Below are 24,680 nucleotides of genomic sequence, written 5' to 3'. Positions count from 1 at the left end.
ATTATTATTTTTTTACTGCAATTTTTATCCAATTTTTGCTGAAACCACTTTCATTTTCTCAAATATAAAAACAGTTATTGAACATTTTATTTTCTAAAAGTAGAGTGTGTTTTCATGCGTAATAAAATATATACACCCCCCACTTTCAGCAAAAAAAAATCCTCAATAAAACTGAATTAAATGTCAGGTCTAACATTTGAAATTCCATAAGCATCTCAACATTGTAACTCAAGTAAAAAGGAAAAAAAAATATTTTAAAAATGTATAGTTATAAGATCTATTATCAGAAGCCCATAGACTGACATTTTCAAATGAAGTGCTCTACTTTTTGAAATTCATTGCAAAAAAAATTCTTGCATTTAGTCAAAATTAATGAACCCCATGTGGCTGGCAAATGTTATCATCAAGTAAAAAGATGCAATCTAAAGATTTTATTTGACATTCATTCCCTGCCATCTTCGTCTTTTGTGTCATGAAGGCAGAGTGATTCCCAGACAAAACTAAGTGTGTCAGCTTGAGTTGATCATTTTGAAAAGAACGTAGAATTAGCACTAAAAAATTAACACCTACACTGCTGAACAAGACCAGAGCAATTTGTATCACAAGGGGATAAATAGGTTGTAGAATACAAATGTATCACATGATAACCCCCGTTTAGCATCACCCCCATCATACCTTAAGGGCACATATATGGGCCAGAGCTAAACTTGACCTCCATTTTTTATATCCTTCTAGAAATGTTCATAACCTTATGGGTCCAAGAATGGGAATAGTCCTACATGAATCCAGAGTATTAGATTGTGAGTCATCACCCCCATGCTGGATTGGCCCCAACCCTATCGGGTATTCAGTTTTATGCTCCCTATTGGGTCATGTAAGGTGGCGTCCATTCCAAAATTATGATGACTCTCAATAATAATGGGAATGAATGATTTGCATGTGTTGCAGTTGCACCTCTGGGAAAATTATCATAGTCGAGTCAATGGTGGTATGAGATTTAATGTGAATTCTATTGGTATTTCTTATTTTTATTTTTGAAGACCAATAGGTCCTAGAAATGTGTAAAAAAAAAAAAAAAGTTGAGATAGGGCATTGTAGTTGTATTGAGCAGTCTAGCCCCTGGTTCTCAACCTGTGGATACAAACCAGTCTCTGGGGTACTAGCACTTTCCTCATGCAGTGCTTTTGATCATACACTGTGCACAGTGTATGATCATGGCCTTGGGGGTAGTTTTATGTAAATTTAAGTAGGGGGTCCTTAGTAGAGGAACGTTAGGAAACACAAGTCTAGACCAGTCTTCCCTAACTGTGGCTTACAACTTCTGACATACCCTCTGGTGTACAAAGGTGGGTAAAAACCTTCCCATTCAGTGGGGTAATGATCGCAGTGGCAAGGGGTGTGATTGCTACCAGACCTGGAGAGGAAAGGGGCCATGCCGGATCCCTTCAGACTGCCACATTAGGGGGTCTGTGTCGTGCCACATAGAAGGTCAACTGTGACAACAGGCAGCGTCAGGACGTTATATGCAACGCAGCACACAACGCTGGACGCTGAATGTTGTGTGCTGCTACTGATGCCTGGTGCGGGACCCCTGCAGAAGAGAAAAAGACCAAGAAGCTTTTTTTTTTTTGTAAAGATGTCTAATTTTGGGGGGCTCTGATTGGGTGCACCCCCTGGTTATGCCCCTGTCCGCCTTTACTCCGCAGTCATTCCTGAGCTCTGCTACAGCCTGTCTGCCGGCAGCCACCACTATAGGGTGCTTTTATACAGCCCCATATTTTTCTGTAGGAGCTGTATAAATCTGTATGCAACGATCTCCCTTTAATGTAAACTGTAGGCAGACAGAATTTTATCATGTAGTTCTATGACTTTGTGAAGGGAAGCAGGGAATTTGGAGTTATATAGCTGGCCCCCTATAAAAATATATATTTTTGGAGGTCGCCCCAAGATCAAAATTTATAACCGATCCACAGGATAGATGATAAATGTCTGATTGCTGGAGGCCTCACCTCGGGAAACCCAATTGATCACTAGATCGGGAGACCCGAGCCCCCTACTCCTCCTCACTGCAGCCCTTGCAATGAGGAGGAGCTTGAATGGAGCGGGGAACAAGCATGCAAAGTCCCACTCCATTCAATGTCAATGGGGGTGACGAAAACAGTCAAGCGCTGTACTCCTATAGACTCTTCTAGACTCTGAATGGCCACCGTTCATTCAAAGTTCTCCTCATTGCAGCCGTGCCGTGATGAGGAACGGGGGACTCGGGACCCTGTGGATAGTTGATAAATGTTGATCTTGGGACAGACCCTTTAATTTGCAATTTTATTCTTGTATAGAATAAAACAAAATAATAGTAACACTAACCAAATTACTACTCGAAACCACCAGAGATGTACCCATTAACCCCATTACTGCCCTAAACCACCACTAAAGATAGCACCACTACACTCTGTTAACATTATTATTTTTGGAGGCTATGATGGAGGTACTCTGTTGTTATATGGATGTGTTATTTGTGTACTTTTTAGAAACATTATATATGTGTACAGTATGGCAGTGTTATTTATGTGCACTATATCTAGCATTAGTTATGTGTACAGTATGGCAGTGTTATTTATGTGCACTATATCTAGCATTAGTTATGTGCACAGTATGGCAGTGTTATTTATGTGTACTATAGCTAGCATTAGTTATGTGTACAATATGGCAGTGTTATTTATGTGTACTATATGTAGCATTAGTTATGTGTACAGTATGGCAGTGTTATTTATGTGCACTTTATCTAGCATTAGTTATGTGTACAGTATTGCAGTGTTATTTATGTGTACTATATCTAGCATTAGTTATGTGTACAGTATGGCAGTTATATTTATGTATACTGTATCTAGCATTAGTTATGTGTACAGTATAACAGTGTTATTTATGTGTACTATAGCTAGCATTAGTTATGTGTACAGTATTGCAGTTTTATTTATGTGCACTATATCTAGCATTAGTTATGTGTACAGTATGGCAGTGTTATTTATGTGTACTATAGCTAGCATTAGTTATGTGTACAGTATGGCAGTGTTATTTATGTGTACTATAGCTAGCATTAGTTATGTGTAGAGTATGGCAGTGTTATTTATGTGTACTATATCTACCATTAGTTATGTGTACAGTGTGGCAGTTATATTTATGTATACTGTATCTAGCATTAGTTATGTGTACAGTATGGCAGTGTTATTTATGTGTACTATATCTAGCATTAGTTATGTGTACAGTATTGCAGTGTTATTTATGTGCACTATATCTAGCATTAGTTTTGTGTACAGTATGACAGTGTTATTTATGTGTACTGTATTTAGCATTAGGTATGTGTACAGTATTGCAGTGTTATTTATGTGTACTATAGCTAGCATTAGTTATGTGTACAGTATGGCAGTGTTATTTATGTGTACTATAGCTAGCATTAGTTATGTGTACAGTATGGCAGTGTTATTTATGTGTACTATAGCTAGCATTAGTTATGTGTAGAGTATGGCAGTGTTATTTATGTGTACTATAGCTAGCATTAGTTATGTGTACAGTATGGCAGTGTTATTTATGTGTACTATAGCTAGCATTAGTTATGTGTACAGTATGGCAGTGTTATTTATGTGTACTATAGCTAGCATTAGTTATGTGTAGAGTATGGCAGTGTTATTTATGTGTACTATAGCTAGCATTAGTTATGTGTACAGTATGGCAGTGTTATTTATGTGTACTATAGCTAGCATTAGTTATGTGTAGAGTATGGCAGTGTTATTTATGTGTACTATAGCTAGCATTAGTTATGTGTACAGTATGGCAGTGTTATTTATGTGTACTATAGCTAGCATTAGTTATGTGTAGAGTATGGCAGTGTTATTTATGTGTACTATAGCTAGCATTAGTTATGTGTACAGTATGGCAGTGTTATTTATGTGTACTATATCTAGCATTAGTTATGTGTACAGTATGGCAGTGTTATTTATGTGCACTATATCTAGCATTAGGTATGTGTACAGTATGGCAGTGTTATTTATGTGTACTATATCTAGCATTAGTTATGTGTACATTATGGCAGTTATTTTTATGTGTACTGTATCTACCATTAGCTATGGGTACAGTATGGCAGTGTTATTTATGTGTACTGTATCTAGAAGTAGCTATGTGTACAGTATGGCAGTTATATTTATATGTACTATAGCTAGATATTTTATGATGAGTGGTCATACTTTAGCAACACAAAAGTGTACATTTTGCCTCACTTCTATGTCTCTAAAAGATAAAAATTAGAAAACTCATGAAGAAAACCAAACTGAGCCTAATACTGAACTTGCACGTAATATTCCTGCTCAAACCCATTAAAGATTATTACAAACAGCCCTATCAGTATTAGGGTAATATGTCTTCTTTTTTTTTTTGTCGCCGACGTAGTTGAATAGAAATGTGCTGCCATTAGGCACTTACTAGTACACGGTTCCATGCATCTATCACGCCTATAAAACATTTTATAGTTGCATTGTATCAGTTGAATCACTACCCCAGAGATCACCAGAACTATTAAACTCATCTCATACAGTAATGGAAGGTCATTATTAGTCATAAAATCTCAAACTTCTTGCTTGGCTTTAGGTTTACACTGGCTGGAGAAATTAATAACCTTGCACTCATAATTTCAGGAAACATTTAGATCAATGCTCATTGCATTGTGTTAAGAATTAGATGGAGAATTACAATGTTAAAAAGAAAAAGAGGCTTGAAGAATAAAAAAATAAATCAGGAATAAGAGCTGGCAGCCTGGTTTAAAGGGGTTCTCCACTTTGGACAATCCCTACTTGTTAGAAGAATCCCTTGACAATAGGCAGATCACAATGTGTCCCCCTGCTGGGACCCCAGCAATCAGCTCTAATCTGTGGGGAAATCTGGCAGTAAGTGTTCAGTTTTCCTGCAGTGCCACCAGAGGAGAAATTAAGTATTGCACAGTGTTCATTGAAATTAATGAGTTGTCTGTGTAATACAGGACAGGACAGGTCCTCCAGAGCGAGAGACGCTCTTTGTAACCGCTCAGTCTGGCCAAGAGATGAGGATCCTGCACAAAGGACCACCTCTATAAACTCTATTAGGATTCTCAAACATAGGCTTTCTAAGATAGAAAACCCCCTAAAAGAAAAGGGTGTTCTTTTTGGTCAATGTTGGCAAACGCATAATTAGAATAGGTTGAATGGTTAGAAGAAGGTATATTCTTGAGGTTTATGGTGGTTAGGGTTACATCTTCATAGTACCAATGGTATACATGACCATAGTCCCACGGGTGTACATGTCCATTGTCCCACTAGTATCTATCTATCTATCTATCTATCTATCTATCTATCTATCTATCTATCTATCTATCTATCTATCTATCTATCTATCTATCTATCTATCTATCTCTCTATCTCTCTATCTATCTCATATCTATCTATCTATCTATCTATCTATCTATCTATCTATCTATCTATCTATCTATCTATCTATCTATCTATCTATCTAATATCTATCTATCTATCTATCTATCTATCTATCTATCTATCTATCTATCTATCTATCTATCTATCTATCTATCTATGATTTCAAAGTATAGGCAGCACTCCACGTCATAGTATCAAAAAAGTGAAAACGCTTTTATTCACCCATATGTTAAACTCTATTTAAACCTAATGTTACACACTGTTGGAACTGCTTGAGAAAGGTCCAGATTGGGACTGAAACGTTGCACTTTGCCATATGGGTGAATAAAAGCTTTTTCACTTTTTTGATACTATGACGTGGAGTGCTGCCTATTCTTTGAAATCCTAAACTACTTGGACTATTGGTCATGGTCTGGAGGCTTGCACACACAAATCCTATCTATCTATCTATCTATCCCATATCTATCTATCTATCTATCTATCTATCTATCTATCTAACTATCTATCTATCTATCTAATATCTATCTATCTATCTATCTATCTATCTATCTATCTATCTATCTATCTATCTATCTATCTATCTATCTATCTATCTATCTATCTATCTATCTATCTATCTCATATCTATCTATCTATCTATCTATCTATCTATCTATCTATCTATCTATCTATCTATCTATCTATCTATCTATCTATCTATCTATCTATCTATCTATCTATCTATCTCATATCTATCTATCTATCTATCCGTCTATCTATCTATCTATCTATCTATCTATCTATCTATCTATCTATCTATCTATCTATCTATCTATCTATCTATCTATCTATCTATCTATCTATCTATCTATCATGAACTGCCAAATTTGTTATATATTGCAAATATAATTGTTTGTTATCCCAGGGGCTTCTAAACACATTTACCAAATGCTGCAGCTTTTCATGTGACACTTGCTTTGGTAGCAGCTTAAATAAGAACAGCTTACTGATATTTTAACAAGAATGTTATTTGCTTTTGCGCGTACAGGATGAAAGGCTGATAATCTCACTGTACAGAAAGATTCTTGTCACCAGTTCACACAAGGAAGACAAAACACTCTCTGTGTGTGCAGCGGTGATGATGAGGTGGGGAACAGGTGGAGTTCGCTTTCAACATGTCAAATAATACGAGCTGCAAAACACGATATACAAAGGGTGCAAACAGCAATGTCATTTTGTTCACAGAGCTGATAAAAGCTTTTCATATTTTAGGAAAAGTGGGACTGCAATAATCCCCACGGTGCTTTAACAGGTCTGACAGGAGTACCGAGGTAGTAATTCCTTTGATTCCGGAATCAAATAGTCATAGACCTTATTTTGCACGTATAATATTAATTTTCCAGCTACACGTGAAATGGATTCATGTAATCAGTACACAAAAGCGGAGATAGACTGAAATATAAATATATCTAGTACAGTTATAATACTATATAAATTGTGGGCATAGCTATGGGGGCATGTGATGGGAGCGCAGGGCCACCACTGGCACCAAGAGCAAGATTAAAAAGGGTTGTCTAACATTGATGGCATATCACTCTCAGTGGGCTTCCAATTATTGGCTCTGCTTTGTCCGGACCACTGTAGTTGGCACGGCCAGCCCTAAGATGCCCATACACCTGAGATACTTGTCGGCCGAACGCTCATTCAGTCGACATCTATTCCCCCTTATAAACACGCCCGCTCGGCTTGGCCGTGCATGTGTGTGTGTGCCATGGGCCATGTACGCATGTGGGTAAAGAATTGGTTAAGGGACAGAAAACAAAGGGTTGGGCTGAACTCAGTAGTGGGGTACCACCAGGATCGGTATTAGGCAAAAAAAAAATGAATCTCTTTATTATAACCCCTTACAGTCCAAGGCATATTTTTTTTTTTCATCTTTGTTTTACACTACCCACCTTTTATGTGCTATAACTTTGTTATTTTTCCATCAATGGAGTGGTGTGAAGGCTTGTTTTTTTGCAGGAGGAGTTTTCATTTCTATGGGCACCCTTTAAAGTACCATATAATTCAATGGGGGTGAAATTGGAAAAAACTGTGATTCCTCCATTATCTTTTGGGTTTCATTTTTACGTCTTTCACCTTGCCTTGCGGTAAAAATGACAAATTGACTTTATTCTGCTGATCAATACGATTACGGCGATACCAGATTTATATAGGTTTTTTCATGTTTTACTCCTTTTACAAAGGAAAAACTATTTGTTAGAAAAAAATATATATTTTTCTATATTCTTAAAGCCATAACTTTTTTATTTTTTTCATCGATTCAGCGGTGTGAGGGCTTATTTTGGTGGCACGAGCTGTGGTTTTTATTGGGACCAATTTTTTGTAAAGTTTGTAAAGTTTTTAGTACTTTTTGATCACTTTTTATGAAAAATTTTCACAGCTAAGTTATATATTTTTCTTTTGACGGTGTTCACCATGCACATGAAATAATGCTATATTGTAATAATTTGGACTTTTACGGAGGCAACGATAGCAATTTTGTTTATTTTTTTATTTTTTTACATTACTTCAGAGGACAAATGGGTAAAGGTTTTTTTTTTTACTTTTAATTTTTTTTTTAAAAATGTCACTACTGAAAACTATAATTAACTTTTTTTTTACATAATTTGTCCCCCTAGGGCAGTGATCCCCAACCACCGGGCCGTGTACCAATACCAGGCCACGGATCATGTCCACGGATCATGTGGTACTGGGCCGCGGTATGTGGTATCCGCACTGGTAACCTCAGGGAATTTCGGGCGAAAAACCGCACCAAGTTTTTCACCCGGAATGTCCACTGCGGGAAACTGCTGAGCATGTTTCATCCCAGGAGACCGCTGCAGCCTGTGATTGGCTGCAGCAGCGGTCACATGGGATGAAATGTTATCCCAGGGGGCCGGCCCTCTAACGTCATACAGGCCGGCCTCCTGGAATGATGTTTCATCCCATGTGACCGCCGCTGGTCCCAGTTCCAACTGCATCTGCATCCTTAGGATGTAGATACAGTTGAATTGAATGCTGGAGAAAGGAGTTACGGCACATATGGGGGCATTATACTGGGTATCAGAGGGGGGGCTGATATGGTGGCAGCTATGGGTGCATTTTACTGTATGGGGCAGCTAAGGGGGGCCTTATACTGTATGGGGGGCATTATACTTTGGGGGCAGCTATGGGGAGCATTATACTGTGGGGGCAGCTATGGTGGGCATAATACTGTGAGGGGGCAGCTATGGGGAGTATTATACTATGTGGGGAAGCTATGGGGAGCATTATATTGCGTGGGGCATTATACCGTGGAAGCAGCTATGCGGGGCATTATACCGTGGAAGCAGCTATGCGGGGCATTATACTGTGGGGGAAGCTATGTGGACTATTGGGCAAGGCGGCTGGGCATAGGCGCGGGCAGAAGTCTGGTGGCGGTGGGGAGGGGTAGGGGGGCCCAAGCTCAATTCTAGCACAAGGGCCCATTAGCCTTTAGCTACACCCCTGCTGCTATTTGTTGTGGATTTTACCATTGAATTCAATGGGGAAAACATGCAACAAATAAGCAGCGATTACACAAAAACAATTGACATGATGTGAAATAAAATTCCGCACCGCAGGACCATTTCTGAGCATTTTTTCCGCTCAGTATTTACGCAGCCTGTGAATGAGACTTGTTTTATCTCATCCACTTTGCTGCTACTGTATTATGCTGCTGATTTTCTAGCGGCATTATAGAGGTATTATAATACAGGTATACGCCGCATTTACGCTATGTGTGAACTGACCCTAAAACCACAAATCCCCCCGCCTGCCTGTCCCTGGAAATTTTTTTTTGCATCAAACCGGTCCTCGGTGCAAAAAAGTTTGGGGACCGCTGCCCTAAGGGACTTGAGCCAGCAATCGTTAGATCGCTGGTACAATACACTGCAATACCAATGTATTGCAGTGTATAGTAATTTTTACCGGATTCTGTTAAAAATGCATTCATTCTGTTTTAACAGAGGCAGAGTAAAGGCAGTCCTGGCGGCCTTCATTAGGCCCCTGGGCTGCCATGACAACCATCGCACCCCACGATCACGGGGCTCTATAACGCCTCAGATGCTGCGGTCGCGATCGACCGCAGCTTTTGAAGGGCTAAATTGCCAGGAACGGAGCGATCACTGTTCCTGGCCATTAGTGTTGGGTGTCAGCTGTAATACACAGCTGACACCCTCAGCGTATTGATCACGCTCCATACTTCTCCCCTTGCACCATGACATGCACTTACGTCAAGGTGTATTAAGGGGTTAATAGCCTTATTAATGACCTTGTGGATGGGATTAATAGCAAGGTGTCCGTTTTTGCTGATGATACAAATATTTGTCGGATACTTAAAACTCAGCTTGACTATAAAATATTACAGAAAGACCTAGATAAGCTGGCAGCGTGGGCAAAAACATGGCAGATGAAATCTAATGTTGATAAATGTAAAGTAATGCACCTAGGACACAATAATAGTATTAATACATATACATTAAATGGAATAAAACTGGGGATAACAGAACAAGAGAAGGACCTGGGTATTCTGGTAACAAATAAGCTAAGCAGCAGCACTCAATGTCAAGCAGCAGCTGCAAAAGCAAATAGGATTTTAGGGTGTATAAAAAGAGAGATAAAAAGTTGTGATTCAAATATGATATTACCCCTCTATAAATTCCTGAATTGAGTTTTGGGCTCCATGTTGTAAAAAGGATATACGAGAACTGGAGAATGTTTAAAGGTGGCCAACTAGATTATTAAATGGGATGGGAGGTGTCCCTTACAATGAACGGCTAGAAAAACTGTGCTTGTTCGGCTCGGAAATAAAGACACTTTAGAGGTGATCTTGTTGACCTGTATAAATATATGTAGGATCAATACAAGAACTAGAAGATAATCTGTTCTTTCCAAGGACTCTACAAAGGACCAGGGGACATTCATTGTGTGTGGAAGAAGGACATATCAGACATTAATATAGGAAAGGGTTCTTTACAGTTAGAGCAGTCAAATTATGGAATTCCCCAACACAAGAGGTAGTGATGGGAGATACTATGTCAGCATTTTAAATAAAAGGTAAGATAATTATTTACAGACAAATGGCATTAAAGTGTAGCTAAATGTTTGACAAACTTTTGACATATCATAGTGACATGTGAGAAGTTTGGATTGGTGGAGGTCCGAGCACGGAGCGCTTCAGCTGCTTCGTTTTAGCGATTGGTGGGGGTTTCAGTGCTCAGACCCCCACCAATCCAAACTTCTGACATGTCACTATGACATGTCAGAAATGAGTAAACGTTTAGCTACCCTTTAACCCCTTCCCGACATTTGACGTATCCATACACCAAAGTCGGGTAGGGGAAGTATGGAACGGGCTCACGGATCCATACGATGCCGGTGTCGGCTGTATGTTACAGCCAACACTTCAGAGTAACGAGCGGCATCGCGCTCGAGCATGATCACACTCGTTTAACTTGTTAAATGCCATGGTCAATAGCGACCACAGCATTTAAATCATTAGAAAGAGGGGGGCCACCCCCTCAAACAGCTCATCGCGCCACCCGCATTGCGGGGGGGGGGGCATGTTTGCTATGACTGCCTGGGGGCCTAATGAAGGCCCCCAGGTTCGCCATCTTTGTGCTCCTATTAAGCCCTGCCTCTTGGGCTTAATAGATGCCTGTCAGAATCACGATATACTGCAATACATTAGATCGCTGGTTGAAATCCCCTAGGGGGACTAATAAAAAAAGTAAAAATGAGTTAAATAAAGTTTTTTTTTATGTAAAAAAAAATAATAATTAAAAGTCCAAAAAACCCCTCTTTTACCAATTTCCCCCTAGAGCATAGTAAAAAAATAAATAAAATAAACATAATTGGTATCGCCGCGTCCGTAAAAGTCTGAACTATTATATATATCGTTATTTAACCCGCACGGTGAACGCCGTAAAAAAAAAATGGAAACGCCAGAATCACTATTTTTTGGTCACCTCATCTCCCACAAAAAAATGAAATAAAAAGTGATCAAACCGTCGCATGTACACCAAAATGGTATTATTAAAAACTACAGGTTATCCCACAAAACATAAGCCCACATACCACTTAATCGACGGAAAAATAAAAAACGTATGGCTCTCGGAATTTGGCGACACAAAATAAATTTTCTTTTTTACACTTAGGTTTTTAATTGTAAAAGTAGTAAAATATAGAAAAAACTATATATATTTGGTATCGGCGTAATCGTATTGACCCACAAAATAAAGTTAACATGTTGTTTTAATTGCACAGGGAATTCCGTAAAAACGGCACGCAAAAAACCATGGAGGAATCGCTGTTTTTTTCATTTTCTACCCCACAAATAATTTTTTCCTGTTTCCTAGTACATTATAATGCAAAATAAATGGTGCTACGTAATACTACAACTCGTCCCGCAAAAATCAAGCCCTCATAGGACTATATAGAGGGAAAAATAAAGACGTTATGGCCAGGGGCGTAACTAGGAAAGACTGGGCCCCATAGCAAACTTTTGACTGGGGCCCCCCCTCCCCTGGGTGTCACACAACCCCCCCCCCTTGTAGATAGTGCCTTTTTTTACAGCCCCCCCGTAGATAACGCCATACAGCCCCCTCTGTAGATAGCGCCATACATCCCCCCTGTAGATAACGCCATACAGCCCCCTCTGTAGATATCTACAAAGGGGGCTGTATGGCGTTATCTACAAAGGGGGCTGTATGGCGTTATCTACAGGGGGGGCTGTATGGCGTTATCTACAGGGGGGCTGTATGGCGCTATCTACAGGGGGGGCTGTATGGCGCTATCTACAGAGGGGCTGTATGGCGCTATCTACAGAGGGGGCTGTATGGCGCTATCTACAGAGGGGGCTGTATGGCGCTATCTACAGAGGGGGCTGTATGGCATTATCTACAGAGGGGGCTGTATGGCTCTATCTACAGGGGGGCTGTATGGCGCTATCCACAGGGGGACTGTATGGCGCTATCCACAGGGGGACTGTATGGCGTTATCTACAGAGGGGGCTGTATGGCGCTATCTACAGGAGGGCTGTATGGCGCTATCTACAGGGGGCTGTATGGCGCTATCTACAGGGGGCTGTATGGCATTATCTACAGAGGGGGCTGTATGGCGCTATCTACAGGGGGGCTGTATGGCGTTATCTACAGGGGGGCTGTATTGCGCTATCCACAGGGGGGCTGTATGGCGTTCTCTACAGAGGGTGCTGTATGGCGTTATCTGCAGGGGGTCTGTATGGCGCTATCCACAGGGGGGCTGTATGGTGTTCTCTACAGAGGGGGCTGTATGGCGTTATCTACAGGGGGGACTGTATGGCGTTATCTACAGGGGGGACTGTATGGCGTTATCTACAGGGGGTCTGTATGGCGTTATCTACAGGGGGTCTGTATGGCGTTATATACAGGGGGTCTGTATGGCGTTATCTACAGGGGGGCTGTATGGCGTTCCCTACAGGGGGGGCTGTATGGAGTTCCCTACAGGGGGGGCTGTATGGCGTTCCCTACAGGGGGGGCTGTATGGCGTTCCCTACAGGGTGGGTCTGTATGGCGTTCCCTACAGGGTGGGTCTGTATGGCGTTCCCTACAGGGGGGATCTGTAGGGAACGCCATAAAGCCCCCCCTGTAGGAAACGCCATACAGCCCCCCCTGTAGGGAACGCCATACAGCCCCCCCTGTAGGGAACTCCATACAGCCCCCCCTGTAGGGAACGCCATACAGCCCCCCCTGTAGGGAACGCCTTACAGCCCCCCCCTGTAGGGAACGCTATACAGCCCCCCCTGTAGGGAACGCCATTCAGCATCCCCAACCCCCCAAAAAAATGCGACCTACAGTGTGAAAAGACAAAAGACATGTATCCCCTATCCACAGGATAGGGGATACATGTGTGATCGCTGGCAGCGATAAGGAGAACGGGGGACCGAAAGTCCCCCAAGTTCTCCATGACTAACCTCTGACTTCCGGCGTCTGCGCAGCTCAATAAAAATGAAAGGAGCGCTGGTCACGCATGCGCACAAGCACGACCGGCGCTCCATTCATTTCTACGGAGCTGCCGACACAGACCCGGAAGTCCGAGGTTTGTGATGGAGAACTTCAGGGGACTTTCAGTCCCCCGTTCTCCCTATCAATGCCAGCGATCACACATGTATCCCCTATCCTGTGGATATCCTGTGGATAGGGGATACATGTCTTTTGTTTAATGGCATAGCGGGGAGATACCTCCCTGCTCTGCCGTAGTGTTCAGTGGCATCCCGCTGTAGCAGCCATAGCTATGGCTGCTATAGCGGTAGTTACGCCACTGGTTATGGCTTTTGGAAAGTGGGGAGTAAAAAACTAAAATGAAAATCTGAAAAAGAGCTGCGGCGGGAAGGGGTTAAGAGTTATAACTACTCAAGCAATAAATGACGTGTAATTTATTGAGAAAGGTTGAACTTGATGGACCAGTGTCTTTTTTCAACCTTTGTAACTATGTAAGTATGTAACCTTTGACGTTATCTTATCTCCTGTGAGAAAAAAGGATCGGGCATATTGAAAAGCAGCATGCCCAATTATTCTTTCCCCCGACATCTGCCATCGGGGGAGAGTCGGGACACCCCAATACACATTACAGGGACAGCTGGTCCCAACTAAAACGGCGAGTTTGTCCGACTTCATCTAATGTGTATGGGCATATTAAAGGGTGTGCTACCTGGGTGTGCCACTGAAATGGGCACCACTGACCCTGATGGCCTGGGCACCCAGATCTTACAGCCCTGATTCCACACTTGCTGCCCAAACCTATGGGAATGCAGCTGTACTGGATCCCACATTCCCTATTTTAAAGATTGGTCAGTGTTATTTTAGCACTTTATGGCAATCTTATGTTGGCACTGTATGGTATATGTATATTGTATCATTGTATTATTTGGGCACTATATGTTAAACTATAAGGGAGGCATTAATAGGAAGCACGGTGCAGGGCACTATCTAATCTAAGACTGGCCCTACTGGTCGATTATTGACTATAATGAGCGAAGTGGCCTCTGGAAATAGCTGATTGGAGCTAATGGGCATGCTTGATCACCGATCCATTCAAACTCTTTCTCACCATAGTGAGGAGCAATGGGGCACTCGGGACCCTCATTCTAGTGATTGGGTCCCGATCCTATCTATCACCTGTTCTGTGGATAGGTGATAAATGTGCTTTAAATTCTGTTATGCCAAATATAAAAGTCTATTCTGATATGTTTAAATTCTGTAAATGAAAAAGTTTCTAGAAGTTTTTGCTATGGGAATAAAACAAGGAAAGGTGACGTGTCCCCTTTAAGCACAAAAATATTGAACTTTTTATTCCAAACGATCGATTCCAGATAATGCACGAAACAGAACGCGAAGGCATCAAAACCTACAAAAGTCTATTTCTCATGATACGTTCATTAGGTTGTGTAATACAGAAATGGATTACGGTACATCATGGTGATCGCGTCTGTATGAGGCTGCGAGATTAAAATATTCCTAATTGGTGACATGTTGGTAGCGCTCACACGTCGACCATAGTGTATGTAAGGACGCATTCCGCCTTCCTTGTAATTACGCTGTTATTTTTCAGATTCATATATAACATTGACACTAAATGTTTTCAATTTGTACATAATGCTTCGTTAAAAGCCTATTTGGCTTCATTTGTGTTTCCAAGCACTTGGGCCATTATTAATCCATGGAGTGCAGCCTGAAATAAAATAAAGAATGTTAACCACTCATTATATAGGACAAGCTGAATCTCTCCACCTCCTCAGACAATCAAATCCAGCATTAAATTCATAGGAGATTGCAGACAAACCCACAAACTGATCTGGAAATACCGTAACTGCACGGAAAAGAAGTCGAAAGGAGAAAGCGGGCTGAGAACTGATTGGGCATTACACATACGCTTCTCCGAGGAAACACTTCATGTTAGTCGCTGTATATGATCCTATCGTGCACAATATGAACCGTCAAGCACTACAATGCCCATCAGAAAATGGGTGAAGAATTTCAACAAAAATATTTTTGGGGTTTTTTCAAGCTCAAGGGGTTCTCCGGTTTCAAAAAATTGTTCTGATGCTCCATTTTTCGCCTCTGCAATTCGGACTCTTTGGCCCAGATCCGTGACATTTCGTATTCTTATCATGTGACGCTTACTCAGTCTAGAAAACGAAATTTCCATAATCACGTGACATTTCCTTCGTTGTAAGTCGTCCCCAGAACGAAACGTTGCATGCCATTCAGAATGCGCCCCCCCCTCCCCAATAACTAAAATTGGACACACAGGTGCACGGCTCGTTACATTGTCATGTGTTGGACACACAGGTGCACGGCTCGTTACATGATCATGTGATGGACACACAGGTGCTGGGATCGTTAGAAGACACAGCTCTGATGCACATACTGTAACTGTAACGACCCTGTAATCACCTGTGTGTCCATCACATGACCCTGAACAGAATTGTATCCACTGGAAGTAAACAATGAATGTTCTTACTGGATAACAGCAAGCAGAGATCTTGAAAACCATGAGGAATTAATACAAAAATTATATTGGAAAATTTTATAACTTTTCCTCATAGAAGAAATAACATTAATTTGCTGAAACCGGACGGCCCCTTTATCTCCCCCTATCAGACATTTATGGTAGCTCCTATGAATGTCATAAATATGTTTGGCCGGGATTCCCCTTTAATTGAAAAATTTGCTTTGTTAATGAATTAGTGGTAGGTTTATCTTCAGCCATATGGAGAACCCCTAATATAATCATCTGCTGCAGTGACAAGATCAGCTCTGCTACATCTGTATATGACATTTTTTTAGATTAGAAGGTGCTGACTAACTTTGTATTTTTGCCATTCTATGTAGGAATCTTTTGTCTTACACACCAACGTCTTCGTAACTCTCCATTCTATAGAAATTCTTCCGGAGAGGATGCTGACATTACATGCAGTCTGGCTCCGTGCGATAATTTGGATTGATTGTTAATTAACTCTGCAAGTAAATAGCTCTGCAATCTCCATAATCATCAAAGATTTTCTATCTGTCAACCCTTCCTGCCCATCTATTTAATATATGGGCCCAAGAAGATGAGGCGACACCAGCAGACCAATCAGCAGAAGTCGGCTTTGTTTCGGCAGCTCGAACATTTGTCATTTTAACTAATATCATGAGAAAAAAACATCAAACATTCTCATTTAAAGGGGAATTAAAGGGACTCTCTAGTCTCAGGACAAAATTAGAAATGTGGTGGGGTATATGGAGTAATATTACCTCGTGCCCTCCAGTCGCTCCCCTGTGCCGTGGATCCGTCATTTTAGGGTCCCTTCTGTGGTGTCCAAAAATGGCCACAGCACTTCTCAGACTGAGTCTAAGACACTCCCTCTGTGCACAGATTGGACAGAACTGCTCATGTGAGCAGCTCTGGCCAATCCAAGAAGAGTGGGAGTGTCTCAGACCCGTTGTCAATGAAGCACTGCAGCCTTTTTGGGACAGCACAAAGGGGACACTAAAATGGCAGATCCACGGCAGAGGGGCACAACTGGAGAGCACAAGGTACTATTACTCTATATACCCCAACATATTTAAAATGTTGTCCTGGGACCGGAGCGTCGCTTTAAGCTAGTTTCACACAAGCGTAATGCGGGGGCATTTCTGCGCCCGTTATATGACTGCAGTCCTGGCCTGACAGCGGATCTAATGACCGGAACTATCAGCAACATAGGGGCTTATGTTAGTTCAGGTCATCAGATCTGTGCTTGGACCGGCATTTGGAGTCCATAATACGGATGCAGAAATGCACAGATCGTTTTTGCAACAAATCTCAAAATATTGCAGGAAATCAAAAACAGGATTTTCCTTTGATGACCCTTGAGAGGTGAACATCAAACGTAATTTTTTTAAGAATTGTGCTGATACCTAGGATATTCTTCAGAATGTGGTAAATATACCTGAGCGCTCGAGTGCTTCTGATCATTGAACATCCATGCCATCTCCATCCTCACACAGACCTAGTCTTGGCTTGAACATCGAATTTGGACCACAAGCCAAAATATTTATTTGACCATAATGAAAAGCAGAGCATCCCGTGTACCCAACCTATAGTCTCCACCTTACCCCACACCATGCAAAGCCAAAATACACTGTGCCCGATCACCACTGCCTATAGGAACACCTAACCCCCTAATTGAAACCCTACCCAAAGTCCTAGTCTATAATACACACACAGGGGGGTAGTTGTACTGGGTGCAGAGGTTGTAGTCACCTCTGGGCCAGACACAAGTATTTAATTGGCACACGATAGGTGGGGGGCTCTATTGAAGATTTTGCATGGTGACCAGGAGCCTCTATACCCACATATTCTCTATTGGCACAGTTTGTTCTAAAAGTGAACTAGAGATGGTACTGGCTGGTAAAGTTTTATAAAGACAGGTAGTAAGAGACAAGTGGTCCTAGCGTAACCACAAAGACAATATTAAATAGCCCAACCTGATGGTTACACTTCTGTTAGTGGGTCTCCAACAAGTCTACCTAGAAACCCTGTGTTGGCATTTCAACCCAGACCCGTCCTTCTAAGTGCTGGTGTTGGTCTCAGTAGTCGAACTCTGATGCCATAACTAATAGATCGGTTGTGTTCAGGTTGATAGATCTGTTAAGCAGCCCACCAACCTCTTTTCTTACCAGATTGAACATATTGTGCATGTCGAATCTTGGGTTTTCCCCAACAGCAGACCACCGGGGGAGAATGAGGATGCTCTTCTACACATTAGATCGGTATTGCCACCCATAAACATTGATGCACTTTAGTAAAAATTATTTCATTTTTATGTCCATTTTAAAGGGTTAATCCCATCTTAAACATTTATGTAATATGCTCTATATGACTGATAGGTGTGGGTTCCAACTTTGAAGAACGGGGGTCACCGATTTGCATTTGTAGTCTCCATAGAAGAGGTGGCGCGTTTGTGTGCAGCCCTCTTCAATGGAAGCTACAGAAAAATCCGGGTAATCAGCGGCCACCTCTCTATGACTCTTTGAATGGGTGTCACCAAACCCCCATTCTACTAATAGGTGAGGGTCACAGAGGTAAGACCCAAACCAATCAGACACTGATGGCATATCCTGCGGATTTGTATAAGATGAGACTATCCCTTTAAATTAACCATGCATTATATGACAATGTTATTGGGTACCTCCAGAATTTTTTTTTGCCCAATGTCCTCCACCGAACTCAATCCGATTTAGGGGTCACTTGACTGTTCTTGGCACAGTGCCTAATCAGAGAAAATGTCAAAGTTTTTTGTGGCCGGTGGTCCGAACCCCAACATCCTATAAATATGCCATCACTTGGAGCGTCTATAGACAGAACCGGCTTACAATTGAAATGTCCGTGTTCTACATTTGTTTCTCCACGGTTCCCTTTATGTAAATACCCCCGCGTATCATACGTTGGTTGAAATGGTCATGTCCCCGTGTCGTTGCACAACATTATTTGGCAAATGTTTCCATTAACTTTTCCTAAATGTTAACCTGTTGATTATAAATGTATATATTTATATGCACATATAATTATCTTCTGAATAAAATTTTACAGAGACGGAATCGTTTCTTCTAAATTATGTACATTTTTAATGTCTTCTTCTTGTGTACATTAAGAAATGCATTTTTTTTCATTACAGGGATAACAGCAGACCATTGATTTTCAAGTATTTGAGTCAATTTAAATTCTTGGGAAAGCTATAATTTGCACATATCGATGGAAGAAGGAAGCTTATTTTGCATAGTGTTTTATCAGAGGTCACTCAGCTATATCACTTTGCGGAGGAAGAAAAACATTTATGTTCTGTGTCTAACTTGACCTTTGCACTTGTACGTCAAAAAACTGAAATATGCAATTTTCGGGGACGGAGATGGACATTGCCTGCGTGTGGTGTTTAATCCCTTTTATTTACTTTAAGGTTCTCGTAATTGGAGGCTGCTTATCCTACATGAGATAGCACTAATCTTGAGTGCCCTTGGACACATGGCATTATTCCGGTTTTATATAATTTATTATCAGTCATACACTCATAATGTCAGAGACAATTGTCCAATATGGAGAAAGTTAGAGAAAGTTATTCATGAGAAATCCGGTTATTGTTTGCAAATACTGAACCGTGAAGGGATGTGAACTGGAAATATATATTAATTAGTCCAGGGCCGTAGCTAGAGGGGGTGCCGAGGTAGCAGTGGCACCCAGGCTCTGGTGCCAGAGGGGTAACAAAGCCTCCCCCTGCCACAACAGACACTAGTATTATAAATGGCACAAGGTTGGTGGGGGTTCTATTACAGATATTTTATTGGGGCCCAGGAGATTCAAGTTACGCCTCTGAATTAGGTGAGTAAATGCAGAAAAGGCTTCTTATAAAGCTATAACATAGAGGCAATATGGCATTGAGTGGCATCCTATGTCTCTTACATGCAATTTAAAGGGATTCTCTGGGTATTTTTTAATGATGGCCTATCCTTCAATACCAGATCGGTGGGGATCCGACTCCCGACACCCCCGCCGATCAGCTGACTGAAGGATCTTTAGCATCCGTCTCCACGGCCTCCTCTGTATTTACACAGCGCCGTACACAAACATAGCGCGTGTGCCCAGGATTGCAGCTCAGTCCCAAACATTTGAATGGGACCGAAACTGCAATCACAGGCACAGTGTACGGCGCTATGACCGTAAACTAGGAAAAGACTGAATGCTTCAGTGAGCTGATTGGTGGGGGTTTTCGGGAGTGGCAACCCACAGATCTGATATTGATGGCCCATCCTAAGGATAGGCCATTAATAAAAATTATCCGCGGAACCCCTTTAATAGTAGGAAACTGCTGGTAGGTAGGATAGCCATTTCAAGATAGCCATTGATGGTCCACATTGGGTTGTCTGTGTAGGTAAAGAATCACATTATGTTCTTACATATCTATAAATGATGACATGACCACCCTAAGTTTTCTTTTACAGAAAAGAACATTGCTAGCGGAAGCAGAGAAGACCGCTCTAAGTCGAAAGAAAAGTTGTCTCAAAAACACAAACCACCACCAAGTCCCGATACGGGCGATGAGTCCTTCCAAGAAAGCAGCCAAGAGACCAACATGCGACTTGTTAGATATTCTTCAAACGAGGAGTGTAGAAAAATTCTGTCCTACAAAGAAGCAAAACAGATGACAGCTCATCAAACGGATAATGAAGGTACGTATCCTACAATGGCACCGTCCAGACCTACGCCCCTGATTATCTTATGTCCAAAAACATTCCTCTAACCTGAATTCTTCATCTATTAAAGGAGAAGGTCATGAAGTTTAACATCTTTTATCACTCCTTGAGAACTTATCTTCTCCCAGATATGAAAACGCTCGATGCCTAATTGTCATGATCAATTATTATTTCTTGCCGCCACTCAAAATTCAAGCTAAATAGTCCCACATATGCAGATTTCAATGCAATGTGATCGCAGATCATTTTTTGCCTTCCTCTACATCGACAAGGGTAAAAGAAGATTATTTTCCTAACATGACTCCCCTTTCCCTGGTTAAACTTGATGGACTTCATTGACATATGTCTTATTTTAACCATATGTAGCAGTTTCCATTTCCCTGAAGTCCTCCTATAGATGGTCCACCACCAATTCTACCATTATGATAAATAACTCATCTTGGCTTGATCACATCGTTTACAGAGTATAGAGCCATCTGGACTAAAAAAAAATGGTGATATTAGACATTTTTATAAAGTATTTCACCTTCTGGTCATCTCTATTTTTGACTAAAATGTTAGGAGGGAAGGTTTCTGTTGCAGCAAGCTACCCACCCGACCATGGCAAAGGAGTTTAGGATCTGTCCAAAACCTGTAGCTGGCTCCAGTACTATTTGTTACAGAAAACACCCGACCTATCATAGAGATGCTATTCTTTGCGTTCTCCAATCCGAGGTAGAGCCCCATTCAGTGTGGCGGGCGTACAAGGGAATAGGTGGACAGCAATGACATCAGAGCTCTGTAGCTTCAGCCAATGGCTGCAGAGCACTGACAGACCCCACAGAGGGGGGGATTTGACAACTGCTGATGCTGTCTCAGAAATGTGTAGCAGCGGTAGTTCCTTTTAGGACCCCAGTACAAAAAAGACCCCTTTAAAATTAATAGCCAGTACCACCTCAGGTTAACTTTTAGAACAGACTGTGCCAATAGAGAATATGTGGATATAAAGACGCTTGGGCCCAATGCAAAATCTGTAACAGGGCCCAACCACCTACCATGTGCCATTTATATTACTGGTGTCTACTTAGGTGGGATCTTTGCCCCCCCCCCCCCCCAGACACCAGGGCCAGGGTGCAACTGCTATTTCTGCACCCACTATACCTGCACCCCTGATTTTCTTAAGTGCAGCGGCCTCTACATTTGCTATTTTTACAAAAACATACTCATAAACTGGATTCTTAATGGAAGGAGAAGATCATGAACTTTTACAGCCTTTTATCACTCTTTGTGGTAAACTTATTTTCTCCCCAGATATAGAAATGCTTTGATGCCTAATTGTCATGATCAATTATTTATCTTTGCTGCCACTCTAAAAACAAGCTAAAAAGGCCCACATATGCAGATTTCATAAAACGTGCGGCATCCATTAGTAAAGTTCATGCTGTATGGCTTGATGAGGTTTTAAAAGCATCTTTGCAACCCATCACAACTCTGCGTGCCGCAACGTTATTATTAAAACATTGAGCTTTGTTGGTGGGTCCCTGTTCAAAATAAAAAAGGAAAATCTTAAGATCTATTTTATCTCGGATTCCCAAGGGAGTCTCCAAGTACTTCTGAATTTAATGTAAAAATGTATATTAATAATATAATTTCCAGATCTAGCGTCTTCAAGAAAGTCTCAACGTTCTTCTCTCGATTTTAAGATGCACCGAAATTCTAAACGTAATATTTCACGTGTTCATTGCACTGTGGGCTACTGGGTAAAATGATTATATTTTCTGCATAGTGCATGTGTCACTGTAAACCCATAGAGCCATTAATTCTTATAATTGTTGTAGTTCTGTTTGCGCAAAATGTTCATCGCATCCAAATTTAACTACAGTAAGAATTCCATTAATCTGGCATTCGATTTTTTGGGTAAATTCATAGTCAACATGGCAATTTGATTAGGAAAACAGTCCGGATTGAAAATAGAACTGGAAACGTAAGCGGAAAGTGGAAATAGCAACCTTAGAGTAAGGTGTGTTGGTTTATGGGGTGCCGAGGTGGCAGTCACACCCTGGCCCTAATGCCCAAGGAGCCCGTTGGCACTTATGCAACATAAGAAGACACCAGTATTAGAAACTTCAAGTAATGCCTTGGCTAAAAGGGCTTGTACACCAATAACCCTTCTTTTTATAACTCATGTGCTGTGAATTAGACAGGTCGTAAAGATATGATAGGTTGGACCTGCCCACTAGGAACCCACAGTTACTTAAAGAGAGAGGCTCCAATTCTCTTTTCTTGGCTGGAGAGTTGGACATGTGTGGAATCACTCTTGATGGTAATTAATGAAACTATTGCAAAGAGTGAGCACTCACATTCGTGTACAGTCATGGGAACAGAGTTCTGGGGTTCCTCTTGGTTATGGTGGTGGCCCAACAGTTAGAGCCCCATCTGAAGCGCACTTTTTTCTTAATAACAGTGGTGGCCGAAAGTGGGACCCCACCAGGAGCTCACTGCTAGATAAGTTTATCACGGAGTTCAATGTAAGCTATAAGAATCCCTATGCAGGGAGCTCCCCCTGGTGGCACTAACAGGAAGATATAATATTATTTATGGATGTGTGAAGGGAACCAAGGGAGTTTTTATATATAAAAGTCCCAATTTTTATAGGAATTCTTAGTTATTTTTATTAAATAAAATTAAACTATAGAGACGCTTTACTGTCCGAGACCACCAGTAGCCACTGCATCATCCTACACAATATAATATTATAATTACAATAAGTGTTGAGCACCATAGACCTCCACAAATATTAGATATTAACCTGTAACGACAATCTATATAGTATAACAATATTAACCCCTTCTTCACCTTCGACCTCTAGAAATATTAGGTATTACCCGCAAAACCACTCTAGACCACCAGGAGTATGTTAGAAATACCATCACTAACCCCAAAACCACCTCATGTAAAAGTGTATGATGTAGTTGATGCAGAAAGTTGGCAACGTCCGTATAATCGGCAGCATTTGTGGGCCCCGACACACTTGGAATCCCCCTTTAAAAAACCTGCTTTTGCCTCTATTTTTATGCTTTCTAATTCAGAAATCATAAAAGTAAAAAAATTTATAAATAAATGCAAGAAGTTTTGTATTTGAATGAAGTTAAAGACATGAAGCAACTCAATATCAATACAAAAAAAAATCAGTAAAGCAAGCTATTGGCTATTCAACTTTTTAGGGTGATTATAGCTCCACCCACACAACACTCCCACCAATTGTAGATCATCATGTCAGACCATAGCATTTAGCATGTTGCACACTTTAAACGGGTTGTGAGGGGGTGTTAAGTGGGTACCATTTAAAAAAATAAAAATAATTAAGTGGAATTGCCCTTTAAATAAGTTTTCTACAATCTGAGTGAGATCATCTTTAATACATGTAGTTGTATGCTATACCTTACAGGGGAATGTGCATCTCTTATCCTGGCCTGCTTATTCTGCCACTTCTGTGATTTCCTGCTTATGTTACCTAATGTGTGCGAGACTATGGTGACCACCATGTGCTGCCCGTCTAACAGGTATCGCCACACCTCAGATGAGGAACAGTCTAATAATGACTGCAACTGCAACTGTGACTTTGACTGCGGATTATTTGACGTGTGCCAAGAATCAAGTGAATGTTTGGAACTTGCCATGGAGATTTCGGAAGTTTGTTTTCACTGAGAGCGAATTGACTTTTCTGCCATAAATCTGTTTTGAAAATTATTTGGTTATTAAAGAAGTTTCTTTTTTTTATCCTCCTCCGTTCTGGTCTCAAATGTTTTCTATATGTTCTGGGTTCTATTATGCAACATAAAGATGGAAACTCAATGTGGACTGTATGGAAAATTTATCCAAAATTGGAGCAACTAAAAACCCACCACTAGGGGGAGCATAGGAGCTTACTGCATATTGTATTATTATTGAGTTC

At 41.1% G+C, this 24,680-nt stretch overlaps 1 protein-coding gene across 1 annotated transcript in view; it reads left to right on the top strand.

The window, feature by feature from the left end:
- The window catches only part of MDFIC2 (MyoD family inhibitor domain containing 2), a 39,540-nt gene extending 15,091 nt beyond the window's left edge, over window positions 1-24,449 (top strand). The window contains exons 3-4 of the mRNA XM_075832406.1: window positions 20,495-20,722; window positions 24,174-24,449. Coding sequence (XP_075688521.1) covers window positions 20,495-20,722; window positions 24,174-24,433 — 488 coding nt within the window. The 3' untranslated portion in view covers window positions 24,434-24,449. The remainder of the gene's footprint in view (window positions 1-20,494; window positions 20,723-24,173) is intronic.
- The last annotated feature ends 231 nt before the right edge of the window (window positions 24,450-24,680 follow it).

The sequence above is a fragment of the Rhinoderma darwinii genome, chromosome 7 (genome assembly GCF_050947455.1).
Source record: "Rhinoderma darwinii isolate aRhiDar2 chromosome 7, aRhiDar2.hap1, whole genome shotgun sequence".
NCBI lineage: Eukaryota > Metazoa > Chordata > Amphibia > Anura > Rhinodermatidae > Rhinoderma > Rhinoderma darwinii.
Note: the sequence above shows the minus strand (reverse complement) of the source record. Positions and strands in the feature narration are given on the sequence as shown.